Source organism: Bos grunniens, chromosome 10, assembly GCF_055505025.1.
Source record: "Bos grunniens cultivar Pamir isolate PY7600 chromosome 10, Bosgru_T2T1.0, whole genome shotgun sequence".
NCBI lineage: Eukaryota > Metazoa > Chordata > Mammalia > Artiodactyla > Bovidae > Bos > Bos grunniens.
This window is the reverse complement of record NC_141174.1, coordinates 66,548,050-66,566,701: the sequence shown is the minus strand read 5'-3', so window position 1 is coordinate 66,566,701 and position 18,652 is coordinate 66,548,050. Positions and strand designations below refer to the sequence as shown.

General features: G+C 39.9%; 2 protein-coding genes across 5 annotated transcripts in view; one reads left to right on the top strand and one right to left on the bottom strand.

Moving 5' to 3' along the window:
• NUSAP1 (nucleolar and spindle associated protein 1) overlaps window positions 1–18,652 on the top strand; it is a 30,301-nt gene that overhangs the window by 8,503 nt on the left and 3,146 nt on the right. The window contains exons 4-9 of one of the 4 annotated variants that reach the window (XM_086321840.1): window positions 196–352; window positions 5,391–5,489; window positions 6,626–6,735; window positions 10,192–10,373; window positions 11,528–11,685; window positions 14,346–14,462. In XM_086321840.1, the coding sequence (XP_086177966.1) occupies window positions 196–352; window positions 5,391–5,489; window positions 6,626–6,735; window positions 10,192–10,373; window positions 11,528–11,685; window positions 14,346–14,462 (823 nt within the window). Of the gene's footprint in view, window positions 1–192; window positions 353–701; window positions 1,307–1,575; window positions 1,695–5,390; window positions 5,490–6,625; window positions 6,736–10,191; window positions 10,374–11,527; window positions 11,686–14,345; window positions 14,463–18,652 lie in introns of those variants that run through there. The other 3 variants (XM_086321839.1, XM_086321841.1, XM_086321843.1) reach the window with 3 other exon arrangements.
• Window positions 4,235–18,652, bottom strand: part of NDUFAF1 (NADH:ubiquinone oxidoreductase complex assembly factor 1) — a 34,483-nt gene continuing 20,065 nt past the window's right edge. Inside the window, exon 5 of the mRNA XM_086321846.1 lies at window positions 4,235–13,404. Within this exon, the coding sequence (XP_086177972.1) occupies window positions 13,357–13,404 (48 nt within the window). The 3' untranslated portion in view covers window positions 4,235–13,356. The remainder of the gene's footprint in view (window positions 13,405–18,652) is intronic.

Genomic DNA, 18,652 nt, shown 5'->3' with positions numbered 1-18,652 from the left:
AGTTTTGGGTGTACAATGTAATGATTCAATATTTGGGATGATCATTTCACAGTATATACAGTGTTCACTTAACATCCATCTCCTCACATAGTTAAATTTTTCTTGTGATGAGACTTTTTCAGATTACTCATGGAAATTTTCAAATGTGATTACTTGTCATTTAAATAATTTATTTCTTTTTAAAATTTCTAGCAGAATCATTCAGAGATAAAATTATGTGGCCCTACTAAATCCCAGAATCAAGAAAAGCATGAAAACCAGGTTCTCAGAACTGCTGTAGAAGTTCCTTCTTTACCCAACGAGAGTCAAGGAGATGAGAATACGGTGTCCTCAGGAAAACATGGAATAGATGGTATGCAAGTAATTTTTTAAAAATCTAAAATTGCTAGGGTGACTGTGCTTTAGTTCCCTAGGACTGCCGTAACAAAGTGCCACAAACTGGGCAACTTAGAAATTTATTCTCTCACAGTTCTAGAGGCTAGAGTCTAAAATTAAGCTGTCAGTAGGGCCATTCTCTTCCACATTGGGGAAAATCCTTCCTGGCCGCTTTGAACCTCTGGTGGTGGTTCTAGACCTTGGCTTGCAGCTAAATCTCTGCCTCTTCGTCATGTGGCATTCTCTGTGTGTGTCCTTTTCTTTATATTGTCTTAAAAGGATACCAATTATATTGTATTGTGTGTGTCACGTTTGACTCTTTGCAGCCCCATGGACTGTAGCCCACCAGGCTCCTCTGTTCATGGGATTCTCCAGGCAAGAATATCGGAGCAGGTTGCCATTTCCCACTCCAGGGGATCTTCCTGACCCAGGGTCGAACCCTGCGTCTCCTACATCTCCTGCAGTGGCAGGCAGGTTCTTTCTCACTGCATCACCTGGGAAGCCCAGGTCTATCCCAGTGACCTCAGCTTAAACTGATTACATCTACAAAGAACCTTTCCAAATAAGGTCATTGCACAGTTACCAGACATCAAGACTTCAGCTTATCTCTTTCGGGAAAACTGTTCCACCCATTATAGCACTATATAGAATTTCACAGCGTTCTGCAGTGAAAGCAAAAGTTAGAACCAAGTGTAGCAGGCCATCGGGTCACCTTTAACAACTGGTAGAAACCAGAATAAGAGTGATACCTGGAAAGTTTCAGGCAGTTAATCGCTAGGCAGGGTGAGGGGAACCCACATTCTACCCATTAGCTCCTTCTGGCCTGCTCCAGAGACAGGTACAAAGGCCTGTTAGCCCCCTCAAGTAGGACAATTAAAAGGGATCTTCATGGTCTACCTTCCCAGCAGTGTGACTGTTTTATTATGATAAATGTATATTTTACTTAGTCTGTAACCTAAAAACTTCTTCTCTAAACCTGCTCAACTAAATGTTTGTTTTAGTAAAGCCAGAATACATCCCTGGCAGTTCAGTGGTTAGGACTCCTTCATTCCACTGAGTGGGGCGTGGGTTCTGTCCCTGGTCAGGGAATTAAGATCCCACATGGTTCATGGTGTGGCCACCAAAAAAAAAAAAAAGGCCAGAAAACTTCAGTTCCCCTTTACCTAATAGGACTTGGCGCTTTCTGATTTCATCCCTCAGGTGGCCTGCCAGTTGCAGCAATGTCTCAGTGTTTGCTTCATCCCAGTAGTCTGTCTGGGACCTGATGTCTGCCTGAGGGGACTGGGAGAGAAATGATCCACTCACGTCCACCAAGCAGTTTAATGCAGAATTTCTAATGCTGAGCCTTCCCATCTTCCCCAGCATTTTGAATGTGTTACTAAATTTAGAAAGTTAAAGGAGTAGAGATTCTAATTCAGTAGGTCTGAGGTGAGCTTGAAATTCTGCAGATTTAGTAAGCATCCCCAGGTAATTCTGATGCATATGCCTCATAAACCCGCTTTGAAATCTTGAGATGAGGGGAATGTAAAGCAATATGACAGAGTCAGAGGTGGGTGTAGAATTACAAATGTCTGGTATTCCACCAATCACGTTGTCGAGAAGACTTACCCCTAGGACTCAGATTTGAAGGCATGGGAAAAATGAGGGTAGATCCTGTAAGTCAGGTTTGCCCACTGAAGTGCAGGCTGTCTGAAGGAGAAAAATCGGATCATGTAGTTTCTGGTGAGAGATTTTATTTTGACATAATTTTAGACATGAAGTTGTAAGAACAGTAACACGAGTTCCTATATATCTTTCACCTAGATTTCACAAATATTAATATTTTGCCATATTTGCTTTGCTTTTCTACTTATATATGTATATACATACTTACATGTGTTGTATACATTTTTTCATAAACTGCTTGAGAGTAAGTTTCAGATATATGCCTTTTTATCCTTAAATATTTCTGTGTGTTTCTTAAAACATAAGGACTTTTTCTCACAAATGTACAGAGTGCAGTTCATATTCCACATGATAGTTAACCTCTAACAAACAACCACTTGTCAAGGTTTGGTATAGTATCAAAGAAGAATATCCACAATTATCTTAAAAGGCCATTAAATAGTCTTCACTTTTAACCACGTAGCTGTATATGGCAAAATTTGTTTTCATGTATTTCTTCAACCAGAACAATATATCACAACATAGTGTATGCAGGAGCAGATGAGCGAATCCAGCTGCCTTTTATTATCAGACGTTAAAGAAATTGTAAAAGAAAAGAAAAAATAACCACTCTACTCATTTTTTTTATTTAGAAACTTTAGTCATTTTTAATTATGTTAAGGTATAGTGGGTATATTTTTAGTGAATCAAATATCTTTAAATGTCTTAGTTTTAAGTCTAGTATGGTACATATTGATACATGAACAAAAATTCTTTGGGGTCCTCAATTTTTGAGAGTAAGGAGGCATCTGAGGCTAGAAAGTATGAGACTTGATAACTAACCTTATTTAGACAGGCTTATTTAGATTTCATCCCAGCAGTGTCCCTTAAAACAAAGGCAGACTCAGTCTTGGCATTTTGTTGCCATGCCTCTTTAAACTATTTTAATATGGAACAGTTCCTCAGCCTTCCTTTGTCTCCCAGTGTGTTGACGTTTTTAAAATACAGACCAGTTTCTTGGGTCCTCTGACTTAGTTTGTCTAATGTTGTTGATGGTTAGAATCAGATCATGCCCTATTGGCAAGAATCCCACAAACTAGGACACAGTGTCCTTCATAGTCAGCACCCCAGAGGGCACAGGTATTGTTTGGTTTGTCCTATGACCAGTCTTGTTAACGTGCATCACTTGGTTATAGAGGTGTCTGCTAGGTTGTTCCTTTGTTGTAGTTATTATATTTTCATTTATAATAAGCGTGCTGTGAAGAGTGGCTCTGACTCTTTACATATCCTATTTCATGGCCAAGGTCCAAGCAAAAGCCACTGCAGCCCCTCCAGCTCTATCCATTCATTCTTTTGTCTTGTTTTTCAGATGCATTGGGAAACGTTAAGGATGTATGACTTCATAAGTAGCATTTCTTGAAAAGTCACTTACACAGTATTTAGTAAATTACCTCAAACTAAAAATAATATTAGTTCGAGCCTGGGCCTCGTCGGCTCAGGAATTGTCCCTAGGCTCCCGGCCGTGACTCCCTCGGGCCGGCTTCACGCTCCCGGCCTCCTGAGGCATGGTCTGGGTTGGGGCGCCGAGCGAGACCAGGGCCTCTCCTTGGGCGGGCTTCAACTCTCAAGTTCCCGGCTGTCTAGCCAGGACCCCTCGGGGTACTTTTGTGGGGGAGGGACGAGTCATGCACTCGTCCATAGAGAAAAACAGTGCGGGGATGTGGCGGGGAGGACAGTCGAGTGGAGCAGGTAGAGGCCCCCGAACTGAAGCCCAGTGGGAGATGCCGAGGAGGCCCAAATCCTGGTCTGGGGGATTCGACGCGGGGGTCCCTGGATGGGGAGGGAAAGGAGGAAGGAGCCGTGGCGGGGAACACGCAGGGTCTGGAGCTCGGAGGGGAGGCCTGAGCTGGTCGGAAATTGAGAGTGAGAGGATGAATGGAGATGGAGGATGAGCCCGCCAAGTCATCTCCATCTGAAGAATGGGTTGAAAGAGCAGGAGCTAGCCAAGGACAGCCATAAAAGCCTGGTACAGGGGAGCGGGGCGGGGGTGGGGTGGGGGTGGGGGAGGGGAGTCGCCCCACCCCAGTGTACAACGCATCAATTTTAAGGATTTTATAGTTCTTGGCAGAGCATGAGCCCACACCACGATAAGGCATGATGAGGCCTAATAAATGTATTTTTGGTTTGGTCATTACTTGGTAAACCGAAGACATAATGAATATTCAAAAATTTTTATTATGGAAGTGTTCAGACTTACACAAAAGTATAGAAAAATACAGAAAATAGCATACAATTTAGAATCCTAAGTACTTACCACCTAGCCTCAACCATGAATGGCCACCCCCAGTTGCATAACATATGTGTGTCAGTACGCCTCAAATCCATACTGATAAACTTTAAGTTTTTTTTGTTTTCCATTCATGTTTAGTGAGTATAAAGGTTCCATTTTTCAAGAGTAGAGAGTTCTGGAAATTGCTTGCACAACGGTGAATGTAATTAACACAACTGGATTATACACTTAATGATTAAGTGGTAAAATTTATGTCATGTGTTTTTAACCACACACACACAAAATGTCCTTTCAAATTAGAAAAAAAAAAAAACTAGGGAATTCTCTGGCTGTCCAGTGGTTAGGACTTGGTGCTTTCACAGTGGGGTTCCATCCCTGGTTGAGGAACTAAGATCCCACAAACCCTGCGGTAGGCATTAAAAAAAAAAACCTAATGCTGTAAATTAAGAAATAAAATCTGAGTTCAAGTGTGCAATGGAAAATAACTTGTTGCCAAGTAGAGGCCCATAGAGTGTATTTCTCACTATGGAGGCTCTGAAATGAACCTGTAAAAAATAAATAAATAAATAAAAATAATATTAGAATGTGGAAGATAAGTAGAGGGAAATAGCAACCATTATACACATCATGATCTTAACTAGGTTTAAAGAACAAAAGCAAAACAAGCATAGAAGCAAAGGACCTGAGAAAATATGCCAGAATGATAATAGTGTTTCTTAGGCTGGTGGAATTGTGTGATTTTTATCGTTCTCATTAAAACATCTAGACATGTTCATAGCAAAAGTTCTGGAAAAGTGTTTTTAAATTTCTGATAGGCTTATATAGCTATACAGGAAGCACAAAATTTCTGTCTGCTTGGAATATGAGCTAAAAATGTGGTGATGCTATAACTAATTCTTTGTGCTCCTTACATACTATTTCTCCCACAACCTTGCCGGAGACTAGCACATGAAAATGCTCCATGTTAACTTACATTTTTTTAAATTGAAGTATAATTGCTTTACAGTGTTAGTTTCTGTTACATTTCTTCATGGGAATAATTTTTAGAAATCTTTCATTAGTTCTGTATCTTTGGATTCAGGTAATGAAGATCCAAGGGTACCTTCAAAAAGAAAGAAGTCTCTCTACACAGATGGGTTTTCCAAACCTGGAAAAAATAAAACTGCAAGCACTACTCCAAGTAAGTTACTCTGTTGCCTGGCACATAGAATGTTGATTGTGGGTATATTTAGAATACTTAAAATGCTGCTCAGCATGTATTAGAAATTCTATTACTTATTCTTAGTGAGAATGTAATCAATTAGAATCTCACAGAGCAGAGGTAAACTGTTGCCCGTCTTGGCCTGCCTTACAGCCCTGAGCTAAGAATGTCTCTTACAGATGTAAAGCATTGTATAAAAGAAGGAACATAACTCAGAGACCACATTGTGTGTGGCTGTCAAGCATAAAATATTTATTGTCTGCCCCTTTACAGACAAAATTTGCCAATCCTTGGCATAGAGCTTTCTTAGCATTATGCTTAGTCACTCAGTCATGTCTGACTCTTTTCAACCCCGTGGACTGTAGCCCACCAGACTCCTCTGTCCATGGGGTTCTCCAGACAACAATGCTGGAATTGGTTGCCATTCCCTTCTCTTCTTAGCATTATAAATTCCCTTCTCTTCTTAGCATTCCCTTATCTTCTTAACATTGCTGCTGCTGCTGCTGCTGCTAAGTCGCTGCAGTCGTGTCTGACTCTGTGCGACCCCAAAGATGGCAGCCCACCAGGCTCCCCCATCCCTGGGATTCTCCAGGCAAGAACACTGGAGTGGGTTGCCATTTCCTTCTCCAATGCATGAAAGTAAAAAGTGAAAGTGAAGTCGCTCAGTCGTGTCCGACTCTGTGCGACCCCATGGACTGCAGCCCACCAGGCTCCTCTATCCATGAGATTTTCCAGACAAGAGTACTGGAGTGGGGTGCCAGTGCCTTCTCCTCTTAGCATTATAAAATGTCAAATTTAAGTAAAGGCCATTAATTCATTGGTGAGGTGGAGGACAAATCTGTTAATCTTTTCTTATCCTCTGGACTAAACCAAGATGTCAGTAGGCAGTGAAATGGAGAGATTGTCAGTGTTTGATAGTTTATAAGATGAATATGCTTTTCTCCTGAGTTTCCAAAAACTAAACGTTTTGAAATTCAAATTTTAGCAAAAATGATGTTTGAAGTTGAATATTAGGAATACTGAGATGAGAATAAATGTTAATAGAAAAACATAAGGAAGGTGAATAAATGGATTTTGTCTTGTTATTAATTTTCATATTTGGGGAAATACTCTAGACTTTAAGAAGCTTCACGAGGCTCGTTTTAAGGAAATGGAGTCCATTGATCAATATGTTGAGAGAAAAAAGAAACATTTTGAAGAACACAATTCATTTAATGAACTGAAGGTATGCTGATAAAATTATGTTCTTAGTGGTACTGTTTGATTTTAATGTTGATATTGTGTATTACATAGCATGGTTAATACAACTAGCTTTCTATTATTCTGTTACTGGAATAGATTTGAGTTTAATGTATTTTTATTATTTTAAATTTGTTTTTGAGAATTTTCAAAACCCTCCAGATAAAGCAGTGAATCTTTACTATAAAAAATAATTAAAAAGAAAGAAAAAACATTAAGAAAATATAACTTTTTAAAATTTTTAAAATAGAAAAATATTTAAAGTAAATAGTAAAATAAAAAAGAACAAAAGAAAGGAAGAATTCCAAAATAGCAATAAGTTACTCTGTTTTCCACAATCAGACATTGTGCCTTTCACTTTTGTTGGGGAAAAACTGATTTATGGCTGAAGCCACCTTCTTTTCCTGTCTCTAACCCAAAGGGAAAAGGGGTGGCTAACAGTGGCTAGCTTGAAGGCTTACTGTCATAACTGAGCTCCCTGGACTGGGGGCCTTCAGACCAGATAGTGCTGAATTCAAAGTCTTTTGAGTAAGAGAAGGTGAAGTCAACCCCGAGGTTGAGTTAGCAGAAGAGTAGTGAGTTAATAACATCCCAGGAAGTTGATGTTACTGCCTTACATGGTATCTGGTGTTAAAGGGGTGCCTCACATTTGGATGGGAAACATTCTTTAATTTAATAATACATAATAACCTGCCTATTTCTCAAAGAATTTGAGCCAGTTTGTGGTATTACAGCACAATACAGTATAGAGCTGTTCTACAAAGGGCAGAAATGAGCACTGTTAGCACGTACAGTGTCTGCTATATCAGTTACTGAGTTGAGTTTTGAGTTTTCTGATACCCGTGCCAATGGGGAAATGCACTGGATAATCTCTAAATAATTAAAAAACAAACAAACAAAAAAATACATGTGGTTCTTAGAGACTTAATCTTGGATAATAAATGTTCACTTGAACAGTGTTTATAAAACCACTGTTACCACAGTTGAAGACAGTGTTATCAACCTTATAGCAAGCAGGAGCATCCCCAAGTCAAGGCATTAAACGTCTCCATCTCTTCATATTGATCTAACAACATGCGTAGACAATCCAGAGACGAGTCCATAAGAAGACTTGTAAATTTTAACAAGGGCTAAGTTACAGCATTCATCACTAAGTATCAGAGCATTCATTACTGAATACTGGGACAAGAGGCCCATCCTGGGAGTAAGGGAGAGGGGAGTGGCCTGCTGATGCTTTATAGAAAGGAGATAGCTTCTTTCTCTGCACAGGCATGAGCTAGCTGCAAATATGCCTGGAAAGAGAGCCACTCATTTTCCTTACCATGAAGCTGAGTCTACTTAAAAACTATATTAAAGTCAAGCTCTCTGTACACATGATATGGATGAATTAATTTTCTAGGTAAAAGGTAAGGGCAGAACAACTGCTTTAACCATAAACTTGAGTGTCGCCTTGAAGATGTGTTGAATAAATGAGTAGCTTATCTTGTTTCTTAGTTGACAGTCCCATCTGAATGAGTTTAGTTCTACAAATCCCACCCCAGTGTCACTGTTTAATCAGGAATTAGCTGATGAGATGGGCTATTTGGTATGATCTATTTGGAGACTAAATAAAAAATGATGATGGGGACTTCACCATAGCTAATATGGTTTTCTTAACAGTTGATATGTTTGGGGGCTGGTCTTTTGGAGAGTGATAGACAGTAAGAAGTGAACAGAGATCTAGGGAGAATCATCTTGGCTGTGACTAATGACTATCTCCACGATTAGTTGCCTGATGGCTCCTCTACAATGGGATCCCAGACTTTGTGCCCCAAGATGCCTGTTTATTTTGCTAACAGTGGGAATGATCAAATTTTTTAATCTTTGATAATATATGAAAAAAAAAACCCAATTGAATTTTCATTTCTCTGATCATCAGATGTTACATGTTCATGTTACAAATCTTTATATGATATAATTGGTTGGTTTTCTGTGAATTTGCTTTTTCTTAATTTTTGCCAATTTATGAGCCACTTATCTATATGAATGACGAATATTATGTACTATATGTTCTAAATACTTTCCCACAGTTTATCTTTTTAACTGTATTAATGGTATCTTCCCTTGTGGAAGGTTTTATTGTTTTATTAAACTTTACAACTTTTCCTTTTAAAACTGAGGGTTTTGTGTTGCCCTTCCTGTCCCAAGATCATAAAAATATGCTTTTATTTTTACTGCTTTTATTATTTTCCCTATATTAATCTTTAACCCACATTTTAATTTTTATGTATGTTATGATTGAGCTCCTTGCTTTGTTAAAACAGGATTTTTTTGCTAAAAGAAAGGGAGAAATTTATTAGATACATTGCAAACAAAATAGTGCTACTAGAGTCAGCATAATATTCTACCTGAAAAGCCAGAAAGATTGGTACTCACTGTGAGTAGAATCACTTGAACATTTTAAGTTGCTCAAGCAAAGATGCAGAGTTGATGGTTTTGGCACCAAGTGAATTGTAAGGAGACAGTGTAGAAAGTGGGAATTTTAGGAGAAAGAAGAAAACAAATGGTGTGATTACATATAACAGTATACTTAAAACATCTAACCTGAGTTCTTAGCTTACAGTAAAGATACATATTTACTAAATATTCTACTTTTAAATTCATCTTACAACATGAATCTCTTCTGCTTGTATGTTAAAATGAGAACTTAATGTAATTCTCTGCTTCCTTGTATTCATAGGCTATAATCAGAATGTTTCTTTTGGCTCTACATTGTCAATTCCCGTAGTCCTATTTCTGTTGTCAGTTAGTGAAGTTAGATTTCTTCTGCCTGCAGCAGAGCTTAGACTAATGATAGTAAAACATTCCATCATTCTTTGTGCTTTGACTGTATCTAAAAAAGATAACATAAGTGGAACCCTTCCCTGCTGTTTTATGGAAAGCATTCCCCTTCCTTTCTTTTTCTTTAGGTTTTTAAAAAAGAACTTTAAAAAGCTATTGGAGAGCTAGGGTTGGGTTGGGGAGTAATTATTTGTAGATTTCATAAGCTTTTTACACAGTAGGTTCTTCTTTGAGTTTATATTTAATAAACTGCATATCATGCTGTCAAAGGAACCATCTTTCCAAGAGAACCATTTATCCCCTATCTCTGGCCATGGGGGACTGTAGCCACCTGCTCTCTCTAGTGAGAAAATACCTGGGATCATGGGAGCTACAAAGGGCTTTCTGTAACACAGCAGAACTAGAAGTTTCTATGAAATCAGAGCCATCTTATTAGCACAGGTGTAGAAAACCACCCAGCCTGCCAGGCAGATAGGATGGGGTGAGGTAGTAGACAAGGAAGGATGACAGGCTTAAAAGTGAGGATGAAATGGAATGAATAGGGCACTCTCCTGCACTTTGCCCAGGAGACAATACTGTCTAAGAGGCCAGGCTTTAATGTGCTGCGTTTCGGGTTCTCCAGAGGCAGCCCGTCACTAAGGGAGTGCCGGCAACTCCAGTTCCTGCCCGAGGAAGACTCTCCGTGGCTTGTACCCCTGGCAGCCAGCGGCGCTCGCAAGGCCGGCCCCACGCAGGCCGGAGCACCTTGTGTGTGAAGGGGTCAGCCAAGCGCTCTGCTCTCTCGGCAGCTAAGATGAATGTCAGGTAAAGAAGAGCTCCAAACTGGAATCCAGGGTGAGGTCTCAAAGGCTTTATTGCTTTTAATACATTTCAGGAGGACTACATCAAATGTTTTAGAGTGGGTGAAAAGGAGAAAGGATTGGAATAGAACAGCAAACATTTAAGTTAATCTTTTTTCCTTTAAATTTGTGTTTTCTTGTTTTATCCAACTTTCTTAACATTTGATTCATAAGTAAAGATAGAAAAGATAATATGGATATTTTACTTTATTAATTTAATGTATGTCTGCAAAGATGTCTATATAAATTTTTCCATTGACTTAAATATCAATGAAGCTGAAAATGTCTCAATGTGGTGAACTAAAGAACTGAAGTGTGAACATCGTAGCCCACTAGGTAGTGCAGCAGCATAGCCACCTCATGCCATTAATCCCTGTTTTCTTTGCTTATGCCTTTCCTGGCATCAGGGTAGCCCTCAACTGTGACCATCCCCCCAGAGGAAGATCTTCAGGCTCCTTTTTTCTTTATTAAGGGCATTGCTGCATTTAATAGCAGTCGTGCATGGTAATACTTCCCCAACATGTGCAATATTAGACATAGTTTTTAAAAGCTGAAAAAGGCCCTTTAGTTTGGAATTCTATTTATTGAGTTAGCTTGGAATATGAGGTACCTATACTTGGCAGTTCTGATTGTATTTATTAATATTTAAGAACACCATGGTCAAGGGCTGGTCCTTGCTTCCTGCAGGATACAGAACAGCCTGGACATGGTAGCAGAACCATTCATACACATCTGTTTTCTTAATTCTGTTGTAGAATCTTAGTGGTCTCCCAATCCCTCTGACTTGCCCTCATCAGGAGGAGAAAGGGAGCTTCTTCAAGTACACCTGAAACTTGAGGCCCTTAGGTGTCTCCTTTGAATTCTGCTTTATACTGTCATTGGCCAAGGCAGGGAGAGTAGAGAGTACAAAACCATATTTTACAAGTAACAGAAGTTGATAAATGACTTGCTGTAGCATCATTGTTTAAAAACATTCACATTCTGTGAAAGAGGTTCATTTGTATAACAAGTTATACTGAGGCCCTTTCAGTGCTTGGTGAAGGGTAGGTGGTGGTGTTTATAAGCTCAGCCCAAGTTACTCCTGACACAAGTACTCACGTCTTATTCTCCACTATTTAGGTTTTCAGCTGCTACTAAAGATAATGAGCATAAGCGTTCACTGACCAAGACTCCAGCCAGAAAGTCTCCACATGTGACCACGTCTGGGAATACCCCAAAAGGCCAGGCTGTGCTCGGGACACACAAGTTAAAGACCACAAGGGGTGAATCTGTTGCTGGTAAAGAGACAAACCCCCCTCCCCACACTTCTGCTTCATTTTTAAGCCATGTAACATCCTAATAGGATTGTTTCTTTAAAGCCTCTCCATATCTATAGAATCAAAAGCAAAAATTTCTCCATAGCATTTATACTTGTGAGGGAAATACAGAGACACAGACGAAAACCTGATACCTCGGCCCAAGGTCTCCATCCTGTCTAAGACAAGCCCCAAGATGGTGACCCTCCCTGGAGAACATTTGGCCCCTCCTCAGAGATTAGGAGGAGGATCACAGCACTCATTATAGCCTCTGAATGGTTCTGCCAGACCCTGAAACTAACAGGACCCAGAGTTCGTGGAATAAATGCCATGCTATTGACTGGTAGTAGGGTGTATAAGCCAGAATGAGCCATACAGACACTCTTCTACACCCTGTCTACTTAATCATTGCCTACAAAGACCAGGTGGTTTTCAAAAGAACACTGCAATAGCAGTGTGAGGGTTTAAAACATTATCACCAACAGGTTAAGGCCTGTATTAGAACTGAGTGTATCAAAATTCTCTTGAGAGTTCTGCTGAATGTCAGACAAGAGGGGCCTTGGTTCCCTGAGACCAGAGTAATCCAGCAGGAGTTCAGACTAGAGGAGAATATTGTTGTCGTTCTCTCTCATTCCCATTTACCCTTAATCTTTTCTATACCAGCAAGCAAACATTCCATATAACATTCTAAATCATCCTGTAAAATGGGAAGAAAGTTTGGGCAGAAAGCAGGGCTAAAAAAATGAAGAATAAACTTCCTTAAGATGGGACTCTTGTCATTTTACATGGGACATGAGCCACTGAGCAGCAGCCACCTGCCTAATACTGAGCAAGGACCCACAAATGCCCACAGATAAGGACATGAGGAAGAACTACCTCTATGCCATATCCTGAGTTTTCTCCTCTAGGTTACTCAGAAGTGTGCCCAGCCGGGATGGGATAGTTTTCTTTCCCCAGTTATCAAATACGAATTTTATGTAGATGAAATCAAACTGATTTGTTTCTAATGATTTGCTTTATTCACTCTGTACGTTTCAAGAACCATACTGATAAATGAGCTAAAGTTCATTCATTTTCACTGTGTTTTTCAATGGTATGGATATATTTCAACTTATCCATTTTACTGATCATGGACCCATTGGTATTTCTGACTTTTATTTTTTTAGTATTTATTTACTATTTATTTTTGGCTGTGTTGGGCCTTAATTGCAGCACGTGGGCTCTCTAGTTGTGGCACATGGGCTCCAGAGTGCGTGGTCCGTAGCTGTGGCAGACAGTAGATGTGGCGAGCTGGCTTAGGTGCCCTGCAGCATGTGGCATCTCAGTTCCCCGACCAGGGATCAAGCCTGTGTCCCCCATGAAGAATTTTTATTATTTTATATAGTGTAACTATGACCATTGGGGAACACATCTCCTATCCATGTATAAGAGTTTCTCAAAACTAGGACCGGGGGGCTACTGGATAGTAAGGTATGCAGACACTTACATTACTGGTTGAATTGTACCAGTACATCCTCTCAGCAGCAGTGTGATAGCCCCATGGTTCCCCTCCTTACCAAAACTTGATGGCAACACAATGGAATGGCTTCAGCACAGGGGTTTTGTGCTTTTCTGTGTTGTTTCACTCGGTGTTCCTAGATCCTGGTTACTTGTTCACATATTCAGGCAAGTACCAACATCTGACAATGGCCTGAATGCAACCTGTAAGGGGAAAGGATTATAAAATGTGTCAGATATATGCTGCCCAACTGTAGCAAAAATGTGGCTTACCAAATTATACCATTCTGGTATGTTTTTAACTTTATGTTACAAAAATTCACATTCTTCATATTCACTTTCTATAACAGCCTTCATTAGTGAAAACCAGAGCCATGAATCTTTTAATCTTTATGTGATTATGTTCCCTTCAGGCTTTATCTCTGTTTGTGTTAATGAAAATGTCACTATTAATAATATATAACTTTTTAAAAGGGTAGGGAATTCCCTGGTGGTCCAGTGGTTGGGACGCCGAACTTCCACTGCAGAGAGTGCAGGTTCTATCCTTGGTTAGGGAACTAAGATCCAGCATGTTATTCAGTGCTGCCAAAAAAAAAGGTAAATAATATCAGGGAAACAGCCTGAAAATTTACCCAGTTAATTTTTTTTAGTTGAAATATAGTTGACTCAGTGTTCTTTTACTTTCAGGTATACAGCAAAGTGATTCAGTTATACATATAAAAACATATATATATAATCTTCAGATTCCTTTCCCTTTTAGGTTATTACAAAATATTGAATATAGTTCCCTGTGCTATATATAGTAGGTCCTTTTTTAGGTTATCTATTTTATATGTAGCAGCATGTTTATGTTAATCCCAAAGTCCTAATTTATCCTTCCCACCCAATTAATTCTTAAAACAGAATTCTAAACTCCTGTTGATCCTAGGAAATGTCACAATCTGGGGAGCTGCTGACAGGGAAACAAATCTCAGGGGTTAGTTCTCCTCAGTAACTCTTTTCTCCCATTTCTCCTTTTTAACCATACTTCTGTTTCAGGCTGTTCATATTAAATTCTATTTAAGATTGAGCAGTGATACTTTAATAAAATAAAAACTTTGGCAGATCTTTTATTCTAATTAAACCCTTGGATTTTGTTATTTTAGTTATTACCCCATTCAAGTTGACAACTGAAGCAGCGCAGACTCCAATCTCCCATAAAAAACCAGTGTTTGATCTCAAAGCAAGTTTGTCTCGTCCTCTCAACTATGAGCCACACAAAGGTATGTGGGAATGTTTTGAGGTACAAGAGTTAAGACTAAACAGTTATGCATCTGAGGATGTGAAAAATCCTAGTGACTCAGTGGAAGCCATACTTGGCCTAGAATTCCTGCCTCTGCCCTGTGTCCACGTGACCCATAATTTAAAAACTGTCCATTGAACAAATACTAAATAATTCACTTATATTTTTGTTAACCAAAGATAGTTTCTAATCAGTGTTGCTAAAAAGCATTAATAAAACTTCAGCCAAAATCAAGAAACTTGAATATTTCTATGGGTAAATGAATGTTTTCTTTATAGTTTTTAAAGGATCCTAGGCTGAGGACCACTGGTCAAACCACCTGGGACATTTATTGGCCAAATGTCTCTCTTGGGCATATATTAAAGTATCTTCACATCCACTTAAAACATCAGCAATTAATGTGATCTATATGTCAGTGCTTCTGGAATTATTTTAAAACAAACTTCCTATAAAAAGCATGTTTATGTAAGTGTTTAAATTACTAATCTTAATGCAAAAAATATAATAAAAACTAAGTCTTATTTAGAGGTAAGAGTCAAACTGAACCATGGTTTAAAAAATCTTCCCCCACTGCATTTTTCTTCCCCAAGTTTTCCCATCTGTGGCAATGGCACTTCTCTAACCAAGTGTCAGGGCAGACGTCTGGGAGTGATCTTTGGCTGTCTACTCTCCTTGACACCATATGCAGGCCTTTCAACTCCATCTTTGAAACTGATCTGTAATTTGACCACTTTTCACCCCTTTATGGCTACTGCCTTTGGTCCTAGTCACATCATCTTACTGAACTCCTAGAATAGCCTCTTGGCCCCGCTACAACTTTAAAAACGAATCAGAGCACATCAGTGCCTTGCTCTGAACCTCCTAAGGTTTCCCATCTCTCTTCCACCATCATTTCGTTGTCTCCTCCCTTCTCTGACTCTGTGCCAATCACACTGGTGTTTCAGCTCCTCAGACACATTCATCTCATTCCCTCCTTTAGGTCTTTGAATTTGTTATTCCTCTGCTCTACCAATAATACTATTCCCATTGATCTTTGCACAGGTTGCTCCCTTTTTTTTTTTTTTTTTTTTTGGGGGGGGGAAGCGGCGGCTCCGGGGAGTCCCTGGGGGATCCCAGGTTCCAGCCGCCGCCTCCCGCAGATCCCAGGTCTTCTGCTCCCTTTTTTTAATGGGGCATCCACTTGACTGTCACCAATCTAGGAAGGTCTCTGTCCACCCCCCGCCCCCCACCTCACACACACACACTCTTTACTCCTTCAGTGCAGTTTAGTCGCTCAGTTGTGTCTGACTCTTTGTGACGCCATGGACTGCAGCACACCAGGCTTCCCTGTCCATCACCAACTCCCGGAGCTTGCTCAAACTCATGTCCACTGAGTCGGTGATGCCATCCAACCATCTCATCCCCTGTCATCCACTTCTCTTCCTGCCTTCAATCTTTCTCAGCATCAGGGTCTTTTCCAGTGAGTCAGTTCTTTGCATCAGGTGGCCAGAGTATTGGAGCTTCAGCTTCAGCTTCAGTCCTTCCAATGAATATTCAGGACTGATTTCCTTTAGGATGGACTGGTTTGATCTCCTTGCAGTCCAAAGGACTCTCAAGAGTCTTTTCCAACACCACAGTTCAAAAGTTTTTAATATGCTGTCTAAATAGGTCATAGCTTTTCTTCCAAGGAGCAAGTGTCTTTTAATTTCATGGCTGCAGTCACCATCTGCAGTTATTTTGGAGCCCAAGAAAATAAAGTGTGTCACTGTTCCCATTGTTTCCTCATCTATTTGCCATGAAGTGATGGGGCCGGATGCTATGATCTTAGTTTTTTGAATGTTGAGTTTTAAGCCAGCTTCTTCACTCTCCTCTTTCACTTTCATCAAGAGACTTTTTAGTTTCTCTTCGCCCTCTGCCATAAGGGTGGTGTCATCTGCATGTCTGAGGTTATTGATATTTCTCCCAGTAATCTTAATTCCAGCTTGTGGTTCATCCAGCCCTGCATTTCACATGATGTACTCTGCATATAAGTTAAATAATCAGGGTGACAATATACAGCCTTGACATACTCCTTTCCCAATTTGGAACCACTCTGTTGTTCCATGTTTGACCTGCATACAGATTTCTCGGGAAGCAGGTAAGTATTCCCATCTCTTGGAGAATTTTCCAGTTTGTTGTGATCTACACAAAGGTGTAATCAATAAGGCAAAAGTAGATGGTTTTCTGGAATTCTCCATTGGGTGTTGGCAATTTGATCTCTGGTTCCTCTGCCTTTTCTAAATCCACCTTGAACATCTGGAAGTTCATGGTTTACGTACTGTTGAAGCCTGGCTTGGAGAATTTTGAGCATTACTTTACTAGCGTGTGAGATGAGTGCAGTTGTGCAGTAGTTTGAGCATTCTTTGGCATTGCCTTTCTTTGGGATTGGAATGAAAACTGACCCTTTCCAGTCCTGTGGCCACTGCTGAGTTTTCCAAATTAGCTGGCATATTGAGTGCAGCACTTTCACAGCAGCATCTTTTAGGATTTGAAATAGCTCAACTGGAATTCCATCACCTCCACTAGCTTTGTTTATAATGATGCTTTGTAAGGCCCACTTGACTTCACATTCCAGGATGTCTGGTTCTAGGCGAGTGATCACACCATCATGGTTATCTGGGTCATGAAGATCTTTTTTGTATAGTTCTTCTATGTATTCTTGCCACCTCTTCTTAATATCTTCTGCTTCTGTTAGGTCCATACCATTTCTGTCCTTTATTATGCCCATCTTTGCATGAAATGTTCCCTTGGTATCTCTCATTTTCTTGAAGAGATCTCTAGTCTTTCCCCTTCTATTGTTTTCCTCTATTTCTTTGTATTGATCAATGAGGAAGGCTGTCTTATCTCTCCTTGCTATTCTTTGGAACTCTGCATTCAAATGGGTATATCTTTCCTCTTCTCCTTTGCTTTTCCGTCTCTTCTTTTCTCAGCTATTTGTAAGGCCTCCTCAGACAGCCATTTTGCCTTTTTGCATTTCTTTTTCTTAGGGATGGTCCTGATCACTGCTTTCTGTACAATGTCACAAACCTCCGTCCATAGTTCTTCAGGCACTCTCTTAGAAATAATCTCTTGAATCTATTTGTCACGTCCATTGTATCATAAGGGATTTGATTTAGGTCATACCTGAATGGTCTAGTGGTTTTCCCTACTTTCTTCAATTTCAGTCTGAATTTGGCAATAAGGAGTTCATGATCAGAGCAACAGTCAGCTCCCGGTCTTGTTTTTTTGCTGACTGTATAGAGCTTCTCCCTCTTTTGCAAAGAATATAATCAGTCGAATTTCAGTACTGACCATTTGGTGATGTCCAAGTGTAGAGTCTTCTCTTGTGTTGTTGGAAGAGGGTGTTTGCTATGACCAGAGTATTCTCTTGGCAAAACTCTGTCAACCTTTTCCCTGCCTTATTTTGTGCTCCAAGGCCAAATTTCTCTGTTACTCAAGGTATCTCTTGACTTCCTACTTTTGCATTCTAGTCCCCTATGATGAAAAGGACATCTTTTTCGGTGTTAGTTCTAGAAAGTCGTGTAGGTCTTCATAGAACCCTTCAATTTCAGCTTCTTCAGCATAACTGGTTGGGGCATAGACTTGGATTACTGTGATATTGAATGGCTTGCCTTAGAATTTTGAGATTGCACTAAGTACTGCATTTCAGACTCATTTGTTGAGTATGAGGGCTACTCCATTTCTTCTAAGGCATTTTGCCCACAGTAGTAGATATAATGGTCATCTGAATTAAATTCTTCCATTTCCGTCCATTTTAGTTCACTGAATCCTAAAATGTTGATGTTCACTCTTGCCATCTCCTGTTTGACCACTTCTAATTTACCTTGATTCAGGGACCTAACATTCCAGGTTCCTATGCAATATTGCTCTTCACAGCATTGGACTTTACTTCCATCACCAGTCACATCCACAACTGGGTGGTGTTTTCACTTTGGCTCCATCTCTTCATTCTTTCTGGAGTTATTTCTCCACTCTTCTCCAGTAGCCTACTGGGCACCTACCTACCTGGGGGGTTCATCTTTCAATGTTCTATCTTTTTGCCTTTTCATACTGTTCATGGGGTTTTCAAGGCAGGAATACTGAAGTGGTTTGCCATTCCCCTCTCCAGTGGACCAGGTTTTGTCAGAACTCTCCAACATGACCCGTCCATAT